Source organism: Pieris brassicae, chromosome 10 (assembly GCF_905147105.1).
Source record: "Pieris brassicae chromosome 10, ilPieBrab1.1, whole genome shotgun sequence".
In the NCBI taxonomy this organism is placed as follows: domain Eukaryota; kingdom Metazoa; phylum Arthropoda; class Insecta; order Lepidoptera; family Pieridae; genus Pieris; species Pieris brassicae.
The window spans coordinates 7,600,810-7,627,474 of record NC_059674.1 but is presented as its reverse complement, the minus strand read 5'-3'; the positions used below and the strand labels follow the sequence as shown (position 1 = coordinate 7,627,474).

Here is a 26,665-nt window from a genome sequence, read left to right as displayed (position 1 = left end):
GAGTACCAACCTCTTATAGCTGCGCCATGTGACAGAATCACTAATCAATTAATATTCAACAAGAAATATCTTATACAACTGAGAGAAGAGGAGCAAGATCAGTCGCCCCTGAATGAGCTACGTATATACACTGATGGCTCAAAAACAGGGTGTGGCTCAGGCGCTGGTATTTTCTCCTTTGATCTCAACATCAACATACACCTACCTCTGGGCACACAAAGCACAATCTTCCAATGTGAATGTGTCGCTCTAACCGAAGCAGCCAGAGCCGTACAGCGGATGGGAGTCAACGACTTTCACATTAAGCTCATATCGGACAGTGCATCCGTGCTGATGGCGCTCGGTAACGAAAACACAAACAGCAAACTAATACTGGAGTGTCACGAAGCACTGGAGGCAATAGCTCTAACAAATAGAGTTACCTTACAGTGGATTAAGGGACACAGTGGCTCTCTCGGCAACGACGCAGCCGACGAGCTTGCGAGAAGAGGCTCTGGTATGATACCTGCTGGCCCGCATCCGCTTCTCCCCTTGCCCTTCTCGCTAGTTCGAACCTGGATTCGCCAGAGATCCACTGTACTCCAGAATCAACGATGGTCGCGAAGTGTAGATTGCAAACAGTCCAAAATAGCTCTGCCGGCTGTGAACCCGCAACTTACTAAGCGACTTCTAAACCTGAACAGAACCAATCTCAAAACAATCATAGGGACAATCACGGGCCATTGTCTCCTTAACAAACATCTTTTCGTCCTAGGCGCAACAGACAGCCCCTTGTGCAGAGGCTGTTTCAGCGCAGAGGAATCAGTCACCCACGTAGTCCTGGAATGCGAGGCTGTGGCTAATCAACGTACAAAAATCCTCGGAACAGTGAGGTCGCTCCGCGAAGCCTGTGAAGTGCCCGGGAGACTTCTGTGCTTCTGGAAGGAGTTGGGCTGGCTAAATTAGCCAGGGCTTCTACGCACAACGGACCGACTACGTGTCTAAGTGCGGAAACTGAGTCCACCTACCTAAACCTAAACCTAGCCATATAGCAAGAGTAGCAAATGCTACCTACGAGCCCCGCGAATTTGGGGGCCCCGTCCTCCAACGTAATCGTAATAAAAAACATAATACATAGGAGCCTTATATATCTTGCTTCACTTCCACTTAAAAATCTAAAACTCGATTTCGTCACGTTATATCGTAAAAATAAGTAGGTATTTTACCGGAATGTTCTAATCTTTAATTATAATCGATATCTTTAGACTAACATCTATACCACATCTGTTTTTCAAGTGGCCAGATTTTTGTTTTTATAAGAACGTCTTTATCATCTCACTTTGTTGAATATAGAGCAGTCTATATTGTAAGTGTTACTATCTCTCAATTTACCGATCCAGAAAAAATTATTCGCAACGGTTTTGTTTTATTCAATATCCTCAACTTGAGAACCTAAAACCAAGGGCCCCTTGATAGAATTTGCTACAGGCCCCGCGCTACGTTAATCCGGCACTGACAGGTAGGTGCCATGTGCCCCGCCCATGTCTACTTAAGTTTATTCATTTTTATTGTACTACGTTCTATCATTGCAGGATTTAATCTCAATAAACTGTACTGTACGATAATTATTCAAACATATAACAATACAAGTTTATGTCAACAGAGACACAGACAGTGACTAGGCCTACTGCCTGATAATATTCGTATCCTCATCGAAAACCAACCTCTCGACATGTCACACAATGTCTGGAAATAATGAACTGCTGATTAACATACATTTTTAATTGTCCGTTGAGTGGACTGACAAGAGACTAATTTATGTTAGATCCTATACTGGACGAAATAGTCTTTTAAAATTTGTGATGTCTATGTAAACATTGTAGTTTCTGTAATGGTGGCTTATTTTGTTGTTAAAAAACTTTTAAATGTGTGGGTGTGTGTGAATAACAAGAGTTTATAACTTTCACTATTCCGTTTAAAACGGGGAGTCTGGTCACATTAGTCATATTGCTTGCTTTTAGGACATTATTGTACCTCGGCATACCGAAAACAAATAATGTTGATTTTATAAAATATAAATTTGCTTCTTATAACCGTTAATAAAGTATTGATAATATGCTTAAAAGAAATGTTACAAAATTGATTAAGCATCAAAAATAGCTAGCCAGATGAAGCAAGTTTATTCATGGGGATTTCCCGAAATCAAAACGAGCAACAGCCATCGGAAACAAGTGTTGCCAGTATAAAAAGAAAATAAATACACTATTTTAATTTTTATATTGATTTTTTTATTGTATCGTTTTCTTCGTTTGCTTCGATCAAATACATAAATATTTCACCGATTTCCTAAAAGAAACAATGAAATCCTATAATAATACTTTTTAGCCTTAAAAAATATTATAGAATCAGAAGTGTTACTCTGATCTTTATTCTTAAACCTGAGATCCTGATTCTTTAAACTTTTTTACAACTGTTTTAATTTAAATTACGTAGATAGCAAGCATTGCATTGCTTTAGTCAAGCAATAAATAAAGAAAAATTTGTATCAATAAATATTTTGCGTCCGATGTCCTAAAACAAATATACTTAAAATATACAAGAAACAGTGACTACAAATTTTACACATACACATCAATTATATTAGAACATAAAAAATTCACAACAGCATATAAAAAACGAAAACTAAATAGAACCTAAAACAATAAAATTACGGTAAGTAGTTAGATTAAAAAAAAAAAACAAAAAATGTGTGCGTGTACACACGTATAAATGAAACTTCTCTATGACCTTATTTTTCGAAAATTGATCGCCTATATACAACTTTACAGGAATTGGTTAAATAAAATAAAATTAGATAAAGATTTACAAAAGGCTTTTATTATCATAGACATCAATACAAATAATACAATTATTTCATTTTACCTTATTACTACTAAGATTATTACAGAATTTCATTAAAAGTAATAAATTTATTACTATCATTGTTATCGTTATTATATATTTTAGTTATTAATGGCTTCGAATCAACCGTGGTAGGGACAAGAAAAAATATGACGCGTAACCCAAAAATGTGACGGTAATTTTTTTCTAAGGCCGACAAAGAATTTTCACTTCAAAAAATTTGTACGTTACTGCCAATAAAAATATACGCGAAATATTGCAATCTTTATTTACTGGTAACACCTTTCAATTCAACTCGTTAATAACCGCTGGTTCAAGCGCTTCAGCGTCTGTGATTTTGTTTTTTTAGAAAGGACAACTAAATAGTATAATTCCCAATGCAATTGTCAGTTAGCAATAACAGTATTTTTTTTATGGATTATAGAATATTTATAACATACCTGACCTATCTTCGTATAAACAAATTAATGAAGCTATTTATTTCAGCGCTTGTTCGCTGAATGATCCATAAGTTTTATATAAATGCATCGACATCATACGTACGCATCACAACGTTGTAAATCTTGCAGTTAACAGTTGTTATTATTTGCTATAATTTTTAATTCAAAATGCCAAGAATCTACGCTATCGACTGCGAGATGGTTCAGAATAACATGAACCAGGGCATGCTCGCCAGAGTCTCCCTTGTCGACGAAGATTTGAGGGTTGCTATGGACGAATATGTAAAACCTACTCACCCTATATCGGACTACCGGACCTGGATATCTGGAATACAGCCTGGATATGAACGGGACGCTAAACCGAAGAGTGAAGTTATTAGTCGTTTGGGGAATATTATCAACGGGCACGTGCTGGTTGGTTTTGACATTCAGAAAGACCTGGATGCGTTGGGAATAACTTACGGGAATATAAAGGACGTAGCGACATACGGTCCTTTTCTAGTAAGTACTATTTATTTAACAATAATGAAATACTTTTAAATATTACATATACAATATATTGTTTTTTTTTTCAGAAATTCGGCCAAAAACAGTCGCTTAAGACTTTGACCTATCAAGAGCTCGGTTTAAACATTCAAAATGGAGCTCACGACTCCATTGAAGATGCGCGAGCCGTTATGAAGATTTACAAGAAACATCGCTTTTAAGTTTTAACTGTCTAACAAAATCCAAATCTAAGTTTTTATTCTTAAGTAAAATTTAAGTTCTATTTGGTAAAATAAATTTATTTTTTATGATGAAGTTTTTATTTCAAACCTTTCTGTCAGTGATATGATATTAATATATCGTTTATTTGCAAAATAAGCATTGATATTGATTAATTATTAAAAAAAACACACAATTAGCCACATATAAATAGGTATGCAAGTGTCATATTAATTATCATACTGTCAATAATAAAAACAGATATTTATAATTGTTGCCAAAACTTATGGTCTAAAATTCTCTCCAGCATATAACGATAACTTCTAGGAACCATGGCGTAACAAAAACAGCCGTGTTGGAATAATATAATCTGTAGTGAAATCAGATAAAATTTTTAAAAGCTTAGTTAACGCCAAATTTTAATTAATTACACTACCCTTAGGAAAAGGTGAGGTACTGCTTTCAAGCGCCTTTTAAAATTGTTGTATCTTATGTGTTTGTACTATAAATTGCTGTTTACATTTTCGTGTCTAATACAGTACTTTTTTAATTTTAGTTGTAATTTATATAACCTAACAATACTTAAGTTACATATATATATTTAAGTTAATAATTAGAAGCGCAAATGTTAACAATTATCTTACAATGAATGAGCTTTATCTTCGTTAGAGTCGTTTCCGATACTGTACAAAATGTGTAAATTAGATTTAACTCAAGTTAGTTTTTTGTTAGCGTCGCAACCACCTAAATTTATGTTAGTTATAAGCTCACGTTTTCAACCATTAAATATAGTTGACAAAATGTTTAATTAAGTTGAACATCCCTCTAACAACCGCCACCGAAGTTAACTTGTGTTACTCATACTTTTATAAAAAAATATCTGTAAACCAATTTAAGTGACACTTTACTTCAGTAACACTTCGTGTGGTGACAGTCATCATGAGGTGTCTATAATGTTTCCTTATACATAGATGTAACCCAAGTATATTTAAAAACACTGTTAAGACTTTCATTGCTGATCGGATCCATAGTTGCGGAAGATCTTATAACAATGGGATTTTTAACTCCAAAAAGCGCCAGATCAAGCGAGGCAAGAGGAAATGGGTAGACATACATATATCATTGGAAGGCAAGAAAGCGGAAGCGTGGCCGTCCCAAGCAAACTACAGTAGCAGATGAGGCTAAGAGAGCCGAAAAGACCGATCGCGATGCAGGATTTACTATGGATTTACCCATCTAGGGGTTATAAGGCAATAGGTCAATAATACTATATACCTAGATATGAAACAGCTTATCACATTACATAGTACATTGTAAACAAGCATCTTATTCGAGTCTTGGATCGAACTAATGAGTCCCGTATGACATATGTTTTAGTATTGATTTAAAAATTATTATTATAAAGTTCTATGAAACTATGATATAGTTTGAAGGTGCAACGGTCATGTTTTGGTTCAGCTGAACAGTTATGGTACGCATTTTCATAAAAATTGAATGAATGAAATCTGATTACGGCTACGGTCACGTGGGAACATAAACTGTCTCGTTTTTTCTGTCATAGTACGAATAAGTGATGCATCTCAGTTGTAGGTTGTCAATAGGCTGGCAATAAGAGCTCATGGTAGGCCTCCTTGCAATAAGAGTTCATGGTAGGCCTCCTTGCAATAAGAGCTCATGGTAGGGATCCTTGCAATAAGAGCTCATGGTAGGGCTCCTTGCAATAAGAGCTCATGGTAGGCCTCCTGGCCTTAGAAGTGCATAACTTTATTAAAAACTGCCTATTGTTGTTATAATCTAGTATTAAAACACAATTACCTTCCTTTTTGGCAAAGGAAACAGAAGTGAGTGAACTGTTTCTGTGACACAGACTACGTTACATGCACATAATAATTTTCCTAAACAACAATTCCGTCATAATAGTTAGTGATCTGTGCCTTTCGCGTTTATATTTATTTTATCATGTCACAATAAACCTGTAACCTAAATACCTCCTTACAAGCTCCTAGAATGGTTGAAATTTTATAATTTAGTTTGATTTCAGAACTAGTAGTTAATCTGAATTTGTTTATTAAATTATATATACAGTTAATTTCTTAAGTTTGAGATGTTGATTCGGCCGTGATTAAAAAGGCCACTTGAAAAGTAATTATAATCTATTTAATTTTCAACCTCGGGTCCTTCACCGGCAATATTATTGATTTCTGAACGACATTATCCAACTATAGATGCGATAACGTTAAAAATACTGGAACCATTATCTTCTTATCTACCAGTGCATATGTAAGATAAATAAAATAAAAGTAATATAAACAATAGCAAACAAATGCGTTTAGCGCGTTTTTATTTTTACATAAACTTCTTTTTTTAGTTGATTTTATTGACGGCCAGCAACATTTTCCTATTGAACTCTTTGGTTCGTTCAACATTGTAATAATATTATATTCCAAATTCAAATAATTATCCAGAGGCTATAAATATTGTTCTAGAACTTGGGGCAATCACATTTTATATACGGTTTTTTTTTAAATTGGTCGTATCATAAACTAAAATTGGTCATATTTATAGATACTGTGAATTACGATCAGTAGCAATTACGCATGTTATCTATGTTATCTTGCACATATCAGCATTGTCTTCAACCTTGTCTGTCTTTTTAGTTTCATCGGCCTGCAAGAGAAAGTGTATTAATATACTTTAAAAAATTCAAGTAGTATTAGCCATATAGCAAGAGTAGCAAATGCTACCTACGAGCCCCGCGAATTTGGGGGCCCCGTCCTCCAACGTAATCGTAATAAAAAACATAATACATAGGAGCCTTATATATCTTGCTTCACTTCCACTTAAAAATCTAAAACTCGATTTCGTCACGTTATATCGTAAAAATAAGTAGGTATTTTACCGGAATGTTCTAATCTTTAATTATAATCGATATCTTTAGACTAACATCTATACCACATCTGTTTTTCAAGTGGCCAGATTTTTGTTTTTATAAGAACGTCTTTATCATCTCACTTTGTTGAATATAGAGCAGTCTATATTGTAAGTGTTACTATCTCTCAATTTACCGATCCAGAAAAAATTATTCGCAACGGTTTTGTTTTATTCAATATCCTCAACTTGAGAACCTAAAACCAAGGGCCCCTTGATAGAATTTGCTACAGGCCCCGCGCTACGTTAATCCGGCACTGACAGGTAGGTGCCATGTGCCCCGCCCATGTCTACTTAAGTTTATTCATTTTTATTGTACTACGTTCTATCATTGCAGGATTTAATCTCAATAAACTGTACTGTACGATAATTATTCAAACATATAACAATACAAGTTTATGTCAACAGAGACACAGACAGTGACTAGGCCTACTGCCTGATAATATTCGTATCCTCATCGAAAACCAACCTCTCGACATGTCACACAATGTCTGGAAATAATGAACTGCTGATTAACATACATTTTTAATTGTCCGTTGAGTGGACTGACAAGAGACTAATTTATGTTAGATCCTATACTGGACGAAATAGTCTTTTAAAATTTGTGATGTCTATGTAAACATTGTAGTTTCTGTAATGGTGGCTTATTTTGTTGTTAAAAAACTTTTAAATGTGTGGGTGTGTGTGAATAACAAGAGTTTATAACTTTCACTATTCCGTTTAAAACGGGGAGTCTGGTCACATTAGTCATATTGCTTGCTTTTAGGACATTATTGTACCTCGGCATACCGAAAACAAATAATGTTGATTTTATAAAATATAAATTTGCTTCTTATAACCGTTAATAAAGTATTGATAATATGCTTAAAAGAAATGTTACAAAATTGATTAAGCATCAAAAATAGCTAGCCAGATGAAGCAAGTTTATTCATGGGGATTTCCCGAAATCAAAACGAGCAACAGCCATCGGAAACAAGTGTTGCCAGTATAAAAAGAAAATAAATACACTATTTTAATTTTTATATTGATTTTTTTATTGTATCGTTTTCTTCGTTTGCTTCGATCAAATACATAAATATTTCACCGATTTCCTAAAAGAAACAATGAAATCCTATAATAATACTTTTTAGCCTTAAAAAATATTATAGAATCAGAAGTGTTACTCTGATCTTTATTCTTAAACCTGAGATCCTGATTCTTTAAACTTTTTTACAACTGTTTTAATTTAAATTACGTAGATAGCAAGCATTGCATTGCTTTAGTCAAGCAATAAATAAAGAAAAATTTGTATCAATAAATATTTTGCGTCCGATGTCCTAAAACAAATATACTTAAAATATACAAGAAACAGTGACTACAAATTTTACACATACACATCAATTATATTAGAACATAAAAAATTCACAACAGCATATAAAAAACGAAAACTAAATAGAACCTAAAACAATAAAATTACGGTAAGTAGTTAGATTAAAAAAAAAAAACAAAAAATGTGTGCGTGTACACACGTATAAATGAAACTTCTCTATGACCTTATTTTTCGAAAATTGATCGCCTATATACAACTTTACAGGAATTGGTTAAATAAAATAAAATTAGATAAAGATTTACAAAAGGCTTTTATTATCATAGACATCAATACAAATAATACAATTATTTCATTTTACCTTATTACTACTAAGATTATTACAGAATTTCATTAAAAGTAATAAATTTATTACTATCATTGTTATCGTTATTATATATTTTAGTTATTAATGGCTTCGAATCAACCGTGGTAGGGACAAGAAAAAATATGACGCGTAACCCAAAAATGTGACGGTAATTTTTTTCTAAGGCCGACAAAGAATTTTCACTTCAAAAAATTTGTACGTTACTGCCAATAAAAATATACGCGAAATATTGCAATCTTTATTTACTGGTAACACCTTTCAATTCAACTCGTTAATAACCGCTGGTTCAAGCGCTTCAGCGTCTGTGATTTTGTTTTTTTAGAAAGGACAACTAAATAGTATAATTCCCAATGCAATTGTCAGTTAGCAATAACAGTATTTTTTTTTATGGATTATAGAATATTTATAACATACCTGACCTATCTTCGTATAAACAAATTAATGAAGCTATTTATTTCAGCGCTTGTTCGCTGAATGATCCATAAGTTTTATATAAATGCATCGACATCATACGTACGCATCACAACGTTGTAAATCTTGCAGTTAACAGTTGTTATTATTTGCTATAATTTTTAATTCAAAATGCCAAGAATCTACGCTATCGACTGCGAGATGGTTCAGAATAACATGAACCAGGGCATGCTCGCCAGAGTCTCCCTTGTCGACGAAGATTTGAGGGTTGCTATGGACGAATATGTAAAACCTACTCACCCTATATCGGACTACCGGACCTGGATATCTGGAATACAGCCTGGATATGAACGGGACGCTAAACCGAAGAGTGAAGTTATTAGTCGTTTGGGGAATATTATCAACGGGCACGTGCTGGTTGGTTTTGACATTCAGAAAGACCTGGATGCGTTGGGAATAACTTACGGGAATATAAAGGACGTAGCGACATACGGTCCTTTTCTAGTAAGTACTATTTATTTAACAATAATGAAATACTTTTAAATATTACATATACAATATATTGTTTTTTTTTTCAGAAATTCGGCCAAAAACAGTCGCTTAAGACTTTGACCTATCAAGAGCTCGGTTTAAACATTCAAAATGGAGCTCACGACTCCATTGAAGATGCGCGAGCCGTTATGAAGATTTACAAGAAACATCGCTTTTAAGTTTTAACTGTCTAACAAAATCCAAATCTAAGTTTTTATTCTTAAGTAAAATTTAAGTTCTATTTGGTAAAATAAATTTATTTTTTATGATGAAGTTTTTATTTCAAACCTTTCTGTCAGTGATATGATATTAATATATCGTTTATTTGCAAAATAAGCATTGATATTGATTAATTATTAAAAAAAACACACAATTAGCCACATATAAATAGGTATGCAAGTGTCATATTAATTATCATACTGTCAATAATAAAAACAGATATTTATAATTGTTGCCAAAACTTATGGTCTAAAATTCTCTCCAGCATATAACGATAACTTCTAGGAACCATGGCGTAACAAAAACAGCCGTGTTGGAATAATATAATCTGTAGTGAAATCAGATAAAATTTTTAAAAGCTTAGTTAACGCCAAATTTTAATTAATTACACTACCCTTAGGAAAAGGTGAGGTACTGCTTTCAAGCGCCTTTTAAAATTGTTGTATCTTATGTGTTTGTACTATAAATTGCTGTTTACATTTTCGTGTCTAATACAGTACTTTTTTAATTTTAGTTGTAATTTATATAACCTAACAATACTTAAGTTACATATATATATTTAAGTTAATAATTAGAAGCGCAAATGTTAACAATTATCTTACAATGAATGAGCTTTATCTTCGTTAGAGTCGTTTCCGATACTGTACAAAATGTGTAAATTAGATTTAACTCAAGTTAGTTTTTTGTTAGCGTCGCAACCACCTAAATTTATGTTAGTTATAAGCTCACGTTTTCAACCATTAAATATAGTTGACAAAATGTTTAATTAAGTTGAACATCCCTCTAACAACCGCCACCGAAGTTAACTTGTGTTACTCATACTTTTATAAAAAAATATCTGTAAACCAATTTAAGTGACACTTTACTTCAGTAACACTTCGTGTGGTGACAGTCATCATGAGGTGTCTATAATGTTTCCTTATACATAGATGTAACCCAAGTATATTTAAAAACACTGTTAAGACTTTCATTGCTGATCGGATCCATAGTTGCGGAAGATCTTATAACAATGGGATTTTTAACTCCAAAAAGCGCCAGATCAAGCGAGGCAAGAGGAAATGGGTAGACATACATATATCATTGGAAGGCAAGAAAGCGGAAGCGTGGCCGTCCCAAGCAAACTACAGTAGCAGATGAGGCTAAGAGAGCCGAAAAGACCGATCGCGATGCAGGATTTACTATGGATTTACCCATCTAGGGGTTATAAGGCAATAGGTCAATAATACTATATACCTAGATATGAAACAGCTTATCACATTACATAGTACATTGTAAACAAGCATCTTATTCGAGTCTTGGATCGAACTAATGAGTCCCGTATGACATATGTTTTAGTATTGATTTAAAAATTATTATTATAAAGTTCTATGAAACTATGATATAGTTTGAAGGTGCAACGGTCATGTTTTGGTTCAGCTGAACAGTTATGGTACGCATTTTCATAAAAATTGAATGAATGAAATCTGATTACGGCTACGGTCACGTGGGAACATAAACTGTCTCGTTTTTTCTGTCATAGTACGAATAAGTGATGCATCTCAGTTGTAGGTTGTCAATAGGCTGGCAATAAGAGCTCATGGTAGGCCTCCTTGCAATAAGAGTTCATGGTAGGCCTCCTTGCAATAAGAGCTCATGGTAGGGATCCTTGCAATAAGAGCTCATGGTAGGGCTCCTTGCAATAAGAGCTCATGGTAGGCCTCCTGGCCTTAGAAGTGCATAACTTTATTAAAAACTGCCTATTGTTGTTATAATCTAGTATTAAAACACAATTACCTTCCTTTTTGGCAAAGGAAACAGAAGTGAGTGAACTGTTTCTGTGACACAGACTACGTTACATGCACATAATAATTTTCCTAAACAACAATTCCGTCATAATAGTTAGTGATCTGTGCCTTTCGCGTTTATATTTATTTTATCATGTCACAATAAACCTGTAACCTAAATACCTCCTTACAAGCTCCTAGAATGGTTGAAATTTTATAATTTAGTTTGATTTCAGAACTAGTAGTTAATCTGAATTTGTTTATTAAATTATATATACAGTTAATTTCTTAAGTTTGAGATGTTGATTCGGCCGTGATTAAAAAGGCCACTTGAAAAGTAATTATAATCTATTTAATTTTCAACCTCGGGTCCTTCACCGGCAATATTATTGATTTCTGAACGACATTATCCAACTATAGATGCGATAACGTTAAAAATACTGGAACCATTATCTTCTTATCTACCAGTGCATATGTAAGATAAATAAAATAAAAGTAATATAAACAATAGCAAACAAATGCGTTTAGCGCGTTTTTATTTTTACATAAACTTCTTTTTTTAGTTGATTTTATTGACGGCCAGCAACATTTTCCTATTGAACTCTTTGGTTCGTTCAACATTGTAATAATATTATATTCCAAATTCAAATAATTATCCAGAGGCTATAAATATTGTTCTAGAACTTGGGGCAATCACATTTTATATACGGTTTTTTTTTAAATTGGTCGTATCATAAACTAAAATTGGTCATATTTATAGATACTGTGAATTACGATCAGTAGCAATTACGCATGTTATCTATGTTATCTTGCACATATCAGCATTGTCTTCAACCTTGTCTGTCTTTTTAGTTTCATCGGCCTGCAAGAGAAAGTGTATTAATATACTTTAAAAAATTCAAGTAGTATTAGCCATATAGCAAGAGTAGCAAATGCTACCTACGAGCCCCGCGAATTTGGGGGCCCCGTCCTCCAACGTAATCGTAATAAAAAACATAATACATAGGAGCCTTATATATCTTGCTTCACTTCCACTTAAAAATCTAAAACTCGATTTCGTCACGTTATATCGTAAAAATAAGTAGGTATTTTACCGGAATGTTCTAATCTTTAATTATAATCGATATCTTTAGACTAACATCTATACCACATCTGTTTTTCAAGTGGCCAGATTTTTGTTTTTATAAGAACGTCTTTATCATCTCACTTTGTTGAATATAGAGCAGTCTATATTGTAAGTGTTACTATCTCTCAATTTACCGATCCAGAAAAAATTATTCGCAACGGTTTTGTTTTATTCAATATCCTCAACTTGAGAACCTAAAACCAAGGGCCCCTTGATAGAATTTGCTACAGGCCCCGCGCTACGTTAATCCGGCACTGACAGGTAGGTGCCATGTGCCCCGCCCATGTCTACTTAAGTTTATTCATTTTTATTGTACTACGTTCTATCATTGCAGGATTTAATCTCAATAAACTGTACTGTACGATAATTATTCAAACATATAACAATACAAGTTTATGTCAACAGAGACACAGACAGTGACTAGGCCTACTGCCTGATAATATTCGTATCCTCATCGAAAACCAACCTCTCGACATGTCACACAATGTCTGGAAATAATGAACTGCTGATTAACATACATTTTTAATTGTCCGTTGAGTGGACTGACAAGAGACTAATTTATGTTAGATCCTATACTGGACGAAATAGTCTTTTAAAATTTGTGATGTCTATGTAAACATTGTAGTTTCTGTAATGGTGGCTTATTTTGTTGTTAAAAAACTTTTAAATGTGTGGGTGTGTGTGAATAACAAGAGTTTATAACTTTCACTATTCCGTTTAAAACGGGGAGTCTGGTCACATTAGTCATATTGCTTGCTTTTAGGACATTATTGTACCTCGGCATACCGAAAACAAATAATGTTGATTTTATAAAATATAAATTTGCTTCTTATAACCGTTAATAAAGTATTGATAATATGCTTAAAAGAAATGTTACAAAATTGATTAAGCATCAAAAATAGCTAGCCAGATGAAGCAAGTTTATTCATGGGGATTTCCCGAAATCAAAACGAGCAACAGCCATCGGAAACAAGTGTTGCCAGTATAAAAAGAAAATAAATACACTATTTTAATTTTTATATTGATTTTTTTATTGTATCGTTTTCTTCGTTTGCTTCGATCAAATACATAAATATTTCACCGATTTCCTAAAAGAAACAATGAAATCCTATAATAATACTTTTTAGCCTTAAAAAATATTATAGAATCAGAAGTGTTACTCTGATCTTTATTCTTAAACCTGAGATCCTGATTCTTTAAACTTTTTTACAACTGTTTTAATTTAAATTACGTAGATAGCAAGCATTGCATTGCTTTAGTCAAGCAATAAATAAAGAAAAATTTGTATCAATAAATATTTTGCGTCCGATGTCCTAAAACAAATATACTTAAAATATACAAGAAACAGTGACTACAAATTTTACACATACACATCAATTATATTAGAACATAAAAAATTCACAACAGCATATAAAAAACGAAAACTAAATAGAACCTAAAACAATAAAATTACGGTAAGTAGTTAGATTAAAAAAAAAAAACAAAAAATGTGTGCGTGTACACACGTATAAATGAAACTTCTCTATGACCTTATTTTTCGAAAATTGATCGCCTATATACAACTTTACAGGAATTGGTTAAATAAAATAAAATTAGATAAAGATTTACAAAAGGCTTTTATTATCATAGACATCAATACAAATAATACAATTATTTCATTTTACCTTATTACTACTAAGATTATTACAGAATTTCATTAAAAGTAATAAATTTATTACTATCATTGTTATCGTTATTATATATTTTAGTTATTAATGGCTTCGAATCAACCGTGGTAGGGACAAGAAAAAATATGACGCGTAACCCAAAAATGTGACGGTAATTTTTTTCTAAGGCCGACAAAGAATTTTCACTTCAAAAAATTTGTACGTTACTGCCAATAAAAATATACGCGAAATATTGCAATCTTTATTTACTGGTAACACCTTTCAATTCAACTCGTTAATAACCGCTGGTTCAAGCGCTTCAGCGTCTGTGATTTTGTTTTTTTAGAAAGGACAACTAAATAGTATAATTCCCAATGCAATTGTCAGTTAGCAATAACAGTATTTTTTTTTATGGATTATAGAATATTTATAACATACCTGACCTATCTTCGTATAAACAAATTAATGAAGCTATTTATTTCAGCGCTTGTTCGCTGAATGATCCATAAGTTTTATATAAATGCATCGACATCATACGTACGCATCACAACGTTGTAAATCTTGCAGTTAACAGTTGTTATTATTTGCTATAATTTTTAATTCAAAATGCCAAGAATCTACGCTATCGACTGCGAGATGGTTCAGAATAACATGAACCAGGGCATGCTCGCCAGAGTCTCCCTTGTCGACGAAGATTTGAGGGTTGCTATGGACGAATATGTAAAACCTACTCACCCTATATCGGACTACCGGACCTGGATATCTGGAATACAGCCTGGATATGAACGGGACGCTAAACCGAAGAGTGAAGTTATTAGTCGTTTGGGGAATATTATCAACGGGCACGTGCTGGTTGGTTTTGACATTCAGAAAGACCTGGATGCGTTGGGAATAACTTACGGGAATATAAAGGACGTAGCGACATACGGTCCTTTTCTAGTAAGTACTATTTATTTAACAATAATGAAATACTTTTAAATATTACATATACAATATATTGTTTTTTTTTTCAGAAATTCGGCCAAAAACAGTCGCTTAAGACTTTGACCTATCAAGAGCTCGGTTTAAACATTCAAAATGGAGCTCACGACTCCATTGAAGATGCGCGAGCCGTTATGAAGATTTACAAGAAACATCGCTTTTAAGTTTTAACTGTCTAACAAAATCCAAATCTAAGTTTTTATTCTTAAGTAAAATTTAAGTTCTATTTGGTAAAATAAATTTATTTTTTATGATGAAGTTTTTATTTCAAACCTTTCTGTCAGTGATATGATATTAATATATCGTTTATTTGCAAAATAAGCATTGATATTGATTAATTATTAAAAAAAACACACAATTAGCCACATATAAATAGGTATGCAAGTGTCATATTAATTATCATACTGTCAATAATAAAAACAGATATTTATAATTGTTGCCAAAACTTATGGTCTAAAATTCTCTCCAGCATATAACGATAACTTCTAGGAACCATGGCGTAACAAAAACAGCCGTGTTGGAATAATATAATCTGTAGTGAAATCAGATAAAATTTTTAAAAGCTTAGTTAACGCCAAATTTTAATTAATTACACTACCCTTAGGAAAAGGTGAGGTACTGCTTTCAAGCGCCTTTTAAAATTGTTGTATCTTATGTGTTTGTACTATAAATTGCTGTTTACATTTTCGTGTCTAATACAGTACTTTTTTAATTTTAGTTGTAATTTATATAACCTAACAATACTTAAGTTACATATATATATTTAAGTTAATAATTAGAAGCGCAAATGTTAACAATTATCTTACAATGAATGAGCTTTATCTTCGTTAGAGTCGTTTCCGATACTGTACAAAATGTGTAAATTAGATTTAACTCAAGTTAGTTTTTTGTTAGCGTCGCAACCACCTAAATTTATGTTAGTTATAAGCTCACGTTTTCAACCATTAAATATAGTTGACAAAATGTTTAATTAAGTTGAACATCCCTCTAACAACCGCCACCGAAGTTAACTTGTGTTACTCATACTTTTATAAAAAAATATCTGTAAACCAATTTAAGTGACACTTTACTTCAGTAACACTTCGTGTGGTGACAGTCATCATGAGGTGTCTATAATGTTTCCTTATACATAGATGTAACCCAAGTATATTTAAAAACACTGTTAAGACTTTCATTGCTGATCGGATCCATAGTTGCGGAAGATCTTATAACAATGGGATTTTTAACTCCAAAAAGCGCCAGATCAAGCGAGGCAAGAGGAAATGGGTAGACATACATATATCATTGGAAGGCAAGAAAGCGGAAGCGTGGCCGTCCCAAGCAAACTACAGTAGCAGATGAGGCTAAGAGAGCCGAAAAGACCGATCGCGATGCAGGATTTACTATGGATTTACCCATCTAGGGGTTATAAGGCAATAGGTCAATAATACTATATACCTAGATATGAAACAGCTTATCACATTACATAGTACATTGTAAACAAGCATCTTATTCGAGTCTTGGATCGAACTAATGAGTCCCGTATGACATATGTTTTAGTATTGATTTAAAAATTATTATTATAAAGTTCTATGAAACTATGATATAGTTTGAAGGTGCAACGGTCATGTTTTGGTTCAGCTGAACAGTTATGGTACGCATTTTCATAAAAATTGAATGAATGAAATCTGATTACGGCTACGGTCACGTGGGAACATAAACTGTCTCGTTTTTTCTGTCATAGTACGAATAAGTGATGCATCTCAGTTGTAGGTTGTCAATAGGCTGGCAATAAGAGCTCATGGTAGGCCTCCTTGCAATAAGAGTTCATGGTAGGCCTCCTTGCAATAAGAGCTCATGGTAGGGATCCTTGCAATAAGAGCTCATGGTAGGGCTCCTTGCAATAAGAGCTCATGGTAGGCCTCCTGGCCTTAGAAGTGCATAACTTTATTAAAAACTGCCTATTGTTGTTATAATCTAGTATTAAAACACAATTACCTTCCTTTTTGGCAAAGGAAACAGAAGTGAGTGAACTGTTTCTGTGACACAGACTACGTTACATGCACATAATAATTTTCCTAAACAACAATTCCGTCATAATAGTTAGTGATCTGTGCCTTTCGCGTTTATATTTATTTTATCATGTCACAATAAACCTGTAACCTAAATACCTCCTTACAAGCTCCTAGAATGGTTGAAATTTTATAATTTAGTTTGATTTCAGAACTAGTAGTTAATCTGAATTTGTTTATTAAATTATATATACAGTTAATTTCTTAAGTTTGAGATGTTGATTCGGCCGTGATTAAAAAGGCCACTTGAAAAGTAATTATAATCTATTTAATTTTCAACCTCGGGTCCTTCACCGGCAATATTATTGATTTCTGAACGACATTATCCAACTATAGATGCGATAACGTTAAAAATACTGGAACCATTATCTTCTTATCTACCAGTGCATATGTAAGATAAATAAAATAAAAGTAATATAAACAATAGCAAACAAATGCGTTTAGCGCGTTTTTATTTTTACATAAACTTCTTTTTTTAGTTGATTTTATTGACGGCCAGCAACATTTTCCTATTGAACTCTTTGGTTCGTTCAACATTGTAATAATATTATATTCCAAATTCAAATAATTATCCAGAGGCTATAAATATTGTTCTAGAACTTGGGGCAATCACATTTTATATACGGTTTTTTTTTAAATTGGTCGTATCATAAACTAAAATTGGTCATATTTATAGATACTGTGAATTACGATCAGTAGCAATTACGCATGTTATCTATGTTATCTTGCACATATCAGCATTGTCTTCAACCTTGTCTGTCTTTTTAGTTTCATCGGCCTGCAAGAGAAAGTGTATTAATATACTTTAAAAAATTCAAGTAGTATTAGCCATATAGCAAGAGTAGCAAATGCTACCTACGAGCCCCGCGAATTTGGGGGCCCCGTCCTCCAACGTAATCGTAATAAAAAACATAATACATAGGAGCCTTATATATCTTGCTTCACTTCCACTTAAAAATCTAAAACTCGATTTCGTCACGTTATATCGTAAAAATAAGTAGGTATTTTACCGGAATGTTCTAATCTTTAATTATAATCGATATCTTTAGACTAACATCTATACCACATCTGTTTTTCAAGTGGCCAGATTTTTGTTTTTATAAGAACGTCTTTATCATCTCACTTTGTTGAATATAGAGCAGTCTATATTGTAAGTGTTACTATCTCTCAATTTACCGATCCAGAAAAAATTATTCGCAACGGTTTTGTTTTATTCAATATCCTCAACTTGAGAACCTAAAACCAAGGGCCCCTTGATAGAATTTGCTACAGGCCCCGCGCTACGTTAATCCGGCACTGACAGGTAGGTGCCATGTGCCCCGCCCATGTCTACTTAAGTTTATTCATTTTTATTGTACTACGTTCTATCATTGCAGGATTTAATCTCAATAAACTGTACTGTACGATAATTATTCAAACATATAACAATACAAGTTTATGTCAACAGAGACACAGACAGTGACTAGGCCTACTGCCTGATAATATTCGTATCCTCATCGAAAACCAACCTCTCGACATGTCACACAATGTCTGGAAATAATGAACTGCTGATTAACATACATTTTTAATTGTCCGTTGAGTGGACTGACAAGAGACTAATTTATGTTAGATCCTATACTGGACGAAATAGTCTTTTAAAATTTGTGATGTCTATGTAAACATTGTAGTTTCTGTAATGGTGGCTTATTTTGTTGTTAAAAAACTTTTAAATGTGTGGGTGTGTGTGAATAACAAGAGTTTATAACTTACACTATTCTCTCTATCTAAGTAAGGCACTGGTCTACCGAAAAATCGGGCAAAGCGAGACTTTTCAGTTTTAATTTTCTTATCTTCTGAAATCGGCTGAAACAAAATTTCGAATACATAATTGCATTTAATACACAACAGACTGCTGCCAAAATAGAGGAGCTTCAATTGGTATGAGACATCCACCGTACTCCCCGGACCTTGCTCCAACAGATTACTATTGTTTTTTTCGAAATTTTGATCACTTCTAGCAAGGTACTTCAACTCTGATGGGGCAGTCGAAATTGCTTTCAAAGATTTTATTTATTACTGTCCGAATAGTTTTTTTTGTGGGTTAAATGAACTACCTATAGGATTAAGAAAAACACTTTTAGGAACGGATTAAAGCTATGTATTAAAAACTTATAATTACTTACATAATTCTAAATTTAAATTTTTTTCCGAAGTTTAAAAAGTGTTTTTCTTAATGTGTAAAAGCTATTTTAACAAAAGACAATACCTATAGGATCGCAAAAGTGCAGACACAGCAATGGTACTATGATTAATGAAATATATTCTATATAAAAACTACGGTTTGTTCCATACAGAACGCATATGTTATACATATGTTTAATATAACATTTTAAACAGAGTTTTAATATCTAAAGACTCTAAAACCTTCAGGTTTTCAGATTGTTCCGTAATCATTAATAGGTAACGAGGTGATTAGCCTTCTGCGTATCAACGTTTTGGGTGTAAGGCCTGTGTACTCACGATTTTTTCGTTCGAAAATAATGTTAAATGCGCATAGACAGATAGTCCATTGGTACACAGCCGGGGATCGAATCTACGACCTCAGAAATGATATAAATTGTATAGGTTAAGAAAGTTCTTGAATCCTGGACATCACGATTCCTCCTACATTTGAGGGCATTACTGCGTTAAAATGATATCAAAATTACCTCATTTTGACATTTATCACTCTCCTGCACTCCATTCTCCAGGTTAGAATTTGTAGCGCCATCAACACCATCTGAAATGGTAGATATTAAGGTACCAGACCCTGTGACGAAGCATGATTGTAAACAAGTAACTAATGTCAATCGTCTTTTGTTAACATGGCTTTTACACATTGAAAGAAAAGTTTTTTACCGGATTGAAGTTTATAATAATGCTTTAATCCGGTAAAAAAGTGTTTTCTTTCAACAAATGTCAAGTTGCCCTAGTAGCTTCAGGGTGTGACTCTCATCCCTGGGGGCGTGGGTTCAATCAGACTGTGCACCAATGGACTTTCTATGACATTTAAAACAAGCTCGTCTGAAGGAAAACATCGTGAGGAAACTGGTCGCAGACCCAAAAAATCAAGTGTGTCAAGCGCAGAGGGCTGATCACTGACTCGACTATTAGATCACAGAAATAGAAATCAGAAGCCCAGGTCTTAGAGGTAGCGCCATTTGTAATATTATTTGTATTCAGACATATTGTTTACAAGCATCCTACGTCATTATTGTTCCAATACCCATGGAAACTCACATTGAGCACAGCAGGCTCGCAAGTGCGTTAAGAATTGGTACGCTCTTTTCTTGAAGGACCTTCAGTCGAATTGGTTCGGAAATACTTCAGTGGGCAGCTGGTTCCACATAGTGGTGGTGCGCGGCAAAAACTGCCTTAGAAAACGCTCAGTTGTGGAACGACGGACGTCGGTGATATGTATGGTATTTTGTATTCTCCCTTGATGAATTTAAAGTGACTTTTATAACACTTTATTTTTAATGTTGACGACATTTACAGAAGGGTTCGTCTAAGCAAAAATAAGCCAAAATATTTTTTTTTGCAGACGTTATGATACGCGACTGCGTTGCCGGCCTTACAGAAATTAGTAAAAATTCAATGCACTTACTAAAGTCATATGTATTCCCCGACGCAGCACCTACGCAACAGGCACTTCGCCCTATCACAGGAGGCAGGGCTTCGCTCCGTGACACTATTGGTATTTGCTGTTGCGATTTGACATATCGCATTATTTCTTCCGCGCGCTCCATATATCTAAAGTTGAATTTGTAAGAGCGTTAAGCGCTAACAATAACTTTAGTATGTCAATAAATATTGGTTTTTGACAGGAGTCATACGTCAGGGCTAAGCCCAGATTCTGAGAGCTAAATAACGAATCCATGCAAAAAATAAAGCGCTTTTCGACAGACCTAGCTAATTGCCTCCAGCAGTATTAAAGTGCTAACAAATTTAAAGACCGATTACAAAGAAAAAAATAAAGCGCTTTTCGCTAGATCCAGCTATTTCCATCCAGCGGTATAAAGCGCTAACAAAATGTAAAGATCGATTCCAAAGAAAAAAATAAAGCGCTTTTCGACAGATCTAGTTATTTGCATCCAGCGATGCATCTCTCTGCAATTTTCTTTACTATATTACCTGGTTAGTTTAGCAGTGAGGGCAGTGCGTCTCATAGAATCAGTCTCCACGTGCACGACGGGAACCAAGTACTGGAGCCCCTCGCTGTAGCAACGCAGCGCTGGCTCCAACGATCCAGCGCAATCCAACTCAATTGCTTGCTTTATAAGGCACACTGCCTAAAAAAAATGTGTGCGTGTTAGTACACGTCAGAAGTGAAACTTCCTTATGATCTTATTTTTCGAAAGATGATCTACTATATGCAACTTTACAGAAATCGGTTAAATAAAGTTAGATAAAGTATAACAAAGGGATTTTATTAACATAAACATGAATACAAATAATACAATTATTTCATTTTACCTTATAATAGATAATTACAGAATTTCATTAATTGTAAAACATTTATTACCATCATTGTCATCGTTTTTATATATTTTTGTTATTAATGGCTTCGAATCAACCTTGGCAGGGACAAGAAATATATGGCGCGTAACGGAAAAATGTGACGGTAAATTTTTTTATGACGCCGATAAAGATGTTTCACTTCAAAAATTTCACCGCCAGTTTTTTTTTATTAAGTACTTAATTGTAATTTAACAGGGATTATAATATTCGTTTATAATATAATGTAGATGTTTTTAGCAAATTTCATAAATATGACTATATACTATTATTTTCGGACGTCTAGGCAGAATACGGAATACCACCCGTATCTACTCGACGTCCGTCGTTTCACAACTGAGCGGGTTCGCCCCTATCTGGAACCAGCTGCCCACCAGCTGTACCATTTTTAAGGGACAACTAAGCACTCACAAACCTTTTGGCATTACAGGTGAGGCCTAATCTCGCGTAAGCCATAGATAAAAGCCCACTGTCTAAATTCATTATTACATTTATTTATTTAACAACAGATGGCGCTGCGCATGTGTAAATCGCGATATCAAAACGACGTCCTAAAAATATACAGTGCTTAGAATTTAATTGTTCAGTGTTGTTCAGTGTTGTTCAGTGTTGTTCAGTGTTGTTCAGTGTTGTTCAGTGTTGTTCAGTGTTGTTCAGTGTTGTTCAGTGTTGTTCAGTGTTGTTCAGTGTTGTTCAGTGTTGTTCAGTGTTGTTCAGTGTAATAAAATAGTGTTTGGTGCCGTACATTACATTAGTTTCGTTTACCACACACCTTATCATAATTCTCTTTGCTTGGCATGTGCTCCAAGTCCAGGTACTCATGATTAAAGAACTCTACATACGAGATACGTTTGTTCGGGTCGTGTTGTAGTAAACGAATTAAGAGATCACAACAACCCTGAGATATTGAGGAATTAGGTGGAATCTGAAATATCACAACGATTAAATAACTAAATTGTATACAGATATATGATGATGATGAACCAAAGCATTATGTCTCTTTTCATCACAGCGTAAACACAAATTGATAGAAAGAGACGAAAGAGTACTTTTAGGAGTGCAGGTGAGGCTTCTGCCCATTTGCCCCCTATTATATTAAAAAAAAAGTTTTTAGGAACATATGTTTCCGAAGACGCAGCCTTCTGTACCTACCCATAAATAGGCTGGCTTTGACGGCATTAACATTAAAGTGTTATACTAATAAAAACATTAAATTATCAAAGAATCACCAAGCAATCTATTAAGACAAAACAGCAAAGAAACAAATGGTAACTAAAGCCAAGGGTTTGTAGCACTACTGTCAAAGAAAACAACACAAATAAAATATATTAGTATCATTACCTGTATGGGGTCCTTTCTTTGTATTTTTTTCATAAGCTCATGTAGAGTATTCGACGCGTAGGGAGCGCGACCAAACAAACATTCATACATTATCACACCTTTAATACAAATACATTAATGTGCGCTTTTAATTATTCAGCATGTGTTTTAGTATAAATAAGTAAAGACTTGTACCATTGTATTTTGATATACTCATGTATATCAAAATACATCGATTTGTACCATTGGGATATATCTAGTAAAAAAAAACCGAGGTGTTGCTGGCACTAGGGGCTTATTAAAAAAAATCAATGGCGCTACAACCTTTTTAGGTCTGAGCCTTAGATTTCTGTATCTGTTTCATGATGATGAAATAAAATGGATGGATGGATTGAGGATTGGGTTGGAAAATGGCGAGGATGAGAAACAAGTGGAAGAATTTGGAGGCCTTCACTCCGTCGGAGGTTCTGTACTAATGTTAAATGTGACATGGAATTAATGTAATCCTAGATATGTACTACAGTATTTTTTATTATTATATTTAAAATTTCTATTATAATAATGAAATAAATGATTTTTATAAAATTTATACTTAAATATTTATTTTTACATTTGATATATATTAATGTAATAATATATATTAAATACTATTCTTATAGTAGGTAATTGAAATGTACCTTTTATTCTTACTTACCAGTACTCCATAAATCGACTCTTGCATCATAGTCTCCTGCTATCATCTCAGGGGCCATGTATAAAGGCGAGCCGCGAATACAACGCATGCGCTCTGAAGTAAGGTGTTGGGCGAAACTGTTAAAAGTATTATAAATAAAATAGCTTTATTCATTTAGTTAAACAAATACACTTATGAACGTCAATAGAAAATGTGTTAAATTGATTCTAAATTTACATTTACTACCAGTTCGTATAGGCCGCCACACTTTTTTATCGCCTAGTTTGGAGTCATATAAATAATTTGAACTGGAGCAAATTAATCCTAAGTATTATGATCATTTAATGTAATATAATATAATAATAGAGGTGCCATCCATCCACCATTATTCTTGTATATATCGGACGTCGAGGCAGAATACAAAATTCCACCCGTTTCACTTCGACGTCCGCCGTTCCACGACTGAGCGTTTTTCAAGGCAATTTTTGCCGCGCACCACCGCTATGTGGAGCGAGCTGCCCACTGAAGTATTTCCGAACCAACTTAGGGTCCTTCAAGAAAAGAGCATACCAATTCTTAAAATTCTTCTCTGGCATTGAGTGTCCATGGTCGGCGGTATCACTTAACATCAGGTGAGCCTCCTGCCCGTTTGCCCCCTATTTTGTATAAAAAAAATATATATCCTAAAAGAACAATGTCGGCTTTCAGTGGGAGCATCTAACCAATTGTTACCTCCCCTTTGTACAATTTTTAATACTAAAAAATTAAGTGTTCACTTAATAAACTTAAATTTTATAGGTTTAAGGAAACAATCACTAGGAAATAGTTAATGAAACAAATTAAGTAAATTTTTGAAAATCATGTACCTATAATTCAAATCCCAAAAAATGAGCCGCATTTCGTTGTGACACACTTCTCTAACATAACGGTTGTGCGTTTGAATTTATTTCTTGTTTCAAATAATACTTCTCCAAAATATCCCTAATATAGCATTATTGATTAATAAATATAACAACTTTACTTTACCCAAAATCACCAACTTTCAATAAATATTTCCCATCAGATCGCTTATGTAACAGCAAGTTATGTGGCTTTAAATCCATGTGAGCCACATCTGAAATGATATTGGGTATTTCAAAAATAATAATTAAAAATGAATTCAATTATCGATATGGTACCTTTTTCTCTAAGAAACTTCAATGCTGACGCTAGTTGTTGAAGAAAATATAACACCTGAAAGCCGCATATACATAAACATATATTTAATAAAATAAAGCATAGCAGCAAGGTCACAACTTGACTTGCTTGTTATGTTTTTCATATAGTATTCTAATGTTGCTTTTATATTGCTATATCTTTACAACTTTGTATATTGTTAAGTAATATCGCCATACATACTCATATACTTTAAGATCTAACCTTTCAATAATAAGAAAGGTTGTTTCTATGGGTAAGAAATGAGGCTTAACACAAACTATGACTCTTGTATTTTTAATTTCAAGTTAATAATATACAAGTCATAGTTAGAGATTCTGAACATCAGTAGAAGTGAAATTGATTTAAAATATTTTGATAGATAGCAAGTTTCTAATAGTGTAAATGTAGTAGACAAGAATCCAGTTCTTGCTTAAATACCTGTTTTTCAGGAACTCTGCCATATCTTTGAATATATTTGGACAGATCTCCACCACAGCAGTATTCCATTATTATATAAATATTTCTGCAATTAAAAAATAAATTGTGAGACAGACTAATATGACTGCCCTAAACTCGTTTAGAAATTATTAGCATTTTATTTTAGGATATAATGTATCACTTTCACAATTTTTTTTTAATTCTTACTTAGTATCCCAAGTGAACTCTTTCATATGAACAATGTGAGGATGGGATAAGGACTTCATTAATCTTATTTCTGTGATAAGATTATCCACCGCTACTCCAGAATGCTTCACACTGGACTTGTCTATACATTTTATAGCTACAATTGTACGGGCACCTATCTGAAAAAAAAAATGAGAACCATGCATCTAATCTAACTAATTTTCTACCTATGTTAAAGATTTGAATATCTATATATATATATAAGATATGGATAGCTTATTTGGTTAATCACATAGTTTCCAGAAAGTTTACATGGGAATGGTACAGCAAGGGAGGCATATACAAATTCTCCAAGACAATGAAAATAGTATTAGGAGGCTTATAGAGCCAGCTTCAACCAACTTCAATCAATTTATTTAAATTTAAAAACTAGACGTAAATAGGGAAGGTACACTTTTCATTAGAGAAAGTAGATGAGATGTATGATGAGAAAGTAGATGTTATCTTAACATTACTTTTTTATTACCTTTGTGTAAGCTTTGTATACAGTTGAATAGCTGCCCGAACCCAGCTTCTCGGTAAAAACATAGCCTTCTACTTTCGGGAAAGACATTTTTCATTATTCAGACATTATTCTCGGATCTTCAATATTCATGTTTTTCGGAACACTATACCAACATTTGTAAATATTGTCTACTGAACCTTTTCGTTTCTTAGTTCTTACTCCTTGTTTGTCACTCTTCAAATGTCAATGCACCCAATGCCTTTTGGTGATTTGACGATTGACGCGTACCGTGGCAGATTATTGTAATTCTACAACCGTTCTACAACAATAAAACCGTGCAGGCCAAGAAAGGGGAAAAAAATGTCCAATAAATTAATTAAGTCAAGTTGTATTATTATATAAAATATGTATCTGTACCTTTCTTTGACCCCATAATCCACATGGTTCCATCCTTGC

General features: G+C 33.5%; 4 protein-coding genes across 4 annotated transcripts; 3 read left to right on the top strand and 1 right to left on the bottom strand.

Moving 5' to 3' along the window:
• Positions 1-3,416: 3,416 nt before the first annotated feature.
• LOC123715639 (RNA exonuclease 4-like) lies at positions 3,417-4,117 on the top strand. The gene is made up of 2 exons (XM_045670837.1): positions 3,417-3,821; positions 3,896-4,117. The coding sequence occupies exons 1-2, from the start codon at positions 3,489-3,491 to the stop codon at positions 4,025-4,027; spliced, it is 465 nt and encodes a 154-aa protein (XP_045526793.1). The 5' UTR covers positions 3,417-3,488; the 3' UTR covers positions 4,028-4,117.
• Positions 4,118-9,136: 5,019 nt separating this feature from the next.
• On the top strand, positions 9,137-9,837 carry LOC123715637 (RNA exonuclease 4-like). The gene is made up of 2 exons (XM_045670834.1): positions 9,137-9,541; positions 9,616-9,837. Exons 1-2 carry the CDS (start codon positions 9,209-9,211, stop codon positions 9,745-9,747), a joined length of 465 nt encoding a protein of 154 aa, XP_045526790.1. The 5' UTR covers positions 9,137-9,208; the 3' UTR covers positions 9,748-9,837.
• A 5,019-nt stretch (positions 9,838-14,856) lies between these two features.
• Positions 14,857-15,557, top strand: LOC123715397 (RNA exonuclease 4-like). The gene is made up of 2 exons (XM_045670387.1): positions 14,857-15,261; positions 15,336-15,557. The coding sequence occupies exons 1-2, from the start codon at positions 14,929-14,931 to the stop codon at positions 15,465-15,467; spliced, it is 465 nt and encodes a 154-aa protein (XP_045526343.1). The 5' UTR covers positions 14,857-14,928; the 3' UTR covers positions 15,468-15,557.
• Positions 15,558-16,217: 660 nt separating this feature from the next.
• LOC123715398 (serine/threonine-protein kinase ULK3) lies at positions 16,218-26,435 on the bottom strand. The gene is made up of 13 exons (XM_045670388.1): positions 26,231-26,435; positions 25,726-25,883; positions 25,519-25,603; positions 25,062-25,116; positions 24,910-24,997; positions 23,905-24,020; positions 23,232-23,329; positions 22,663-22,815; positions 21,507-21,664; positions 20,980-21,125; positions 20,042-20,112; positions 19,104-19,196; positions 16,218-18,132 (listed from the first exon to the last, which is right to left on the bottom strand). The coding sequence occupies exons 1-13, from the start codon at positions 26,315-26,317 to the stop codon at positions 18,070-18,072; spliced, it is 1,371 nt and encodes a 456-aa protein (XP_045526344.1). The 5' UTR covers positions 26,318-26,435; the 3' UTR covers positions 16,218-18,069.
• Positions 26,436-26,665: the final 230 nt, after the last annotated feature.

Coding starts and splice junctions, on each gene's coding strand:
- LOC123715398 (XM_045670388.1), bottom strand. CDS start 26,317: ATGTCTTTCCCGAAAGTAGAAGGCTATGTTTTTACCGAGAAGCTGGGT. Junction 25,884..26,230: donor TATACAAAGCTTACACAAAG/GTAATAAAAAAG, acceptor TTTTTTTTTCAG/ATAGGTGCCCGTACAATTGT. Junction 21,665..22,662: donor GCAAAGAGAATTATGATAAG/GTGTGTGGTAAA, acceptor CATTTTTTTTAG/GCAGTGTGCCTTATAAAGCA.
- LOC123715639 (XM_045670837.1), top strand. CDS start 3,489: ATGCCAAGAATCTACGCTATCGACTGCGAGATGGTTCAGAATAACATG. Junction 3,822..3,895: donor CGACATACGGTCCTTTTCTA/GTAAGTACTATT, acceptor TTTTTTTTTCAG/AAATTCGGCCAAAAACAGTC.
- LOC123715397 (XM_045670387.1), top strand. CDS start 14,929: ATGCCAAGAATCTACGCTATCGACTGCGAGATGGTTCAGAATAACATG. Junction 15,262..15,335: donor CGACATACGGTCCTTTTCTA/GTAAGTACTATT, acceptor TTTTTTTTTCAG/AAATTCGGCCAAAAACAGTC.
- LOC123715637 (XM_045670834.1), top strand. CDS start 9,209: ATGCCAAGAATCTACGCTATCGACTGCGAGATGGTTCAGAATAACATG. Junction 9,542..9,615: donor CGACATACGGTCCTTTTCTA/GTAAGTACTATT, acceptor TTTTTTTTTCAG/AAATTCGGCCAAAAACAGTC.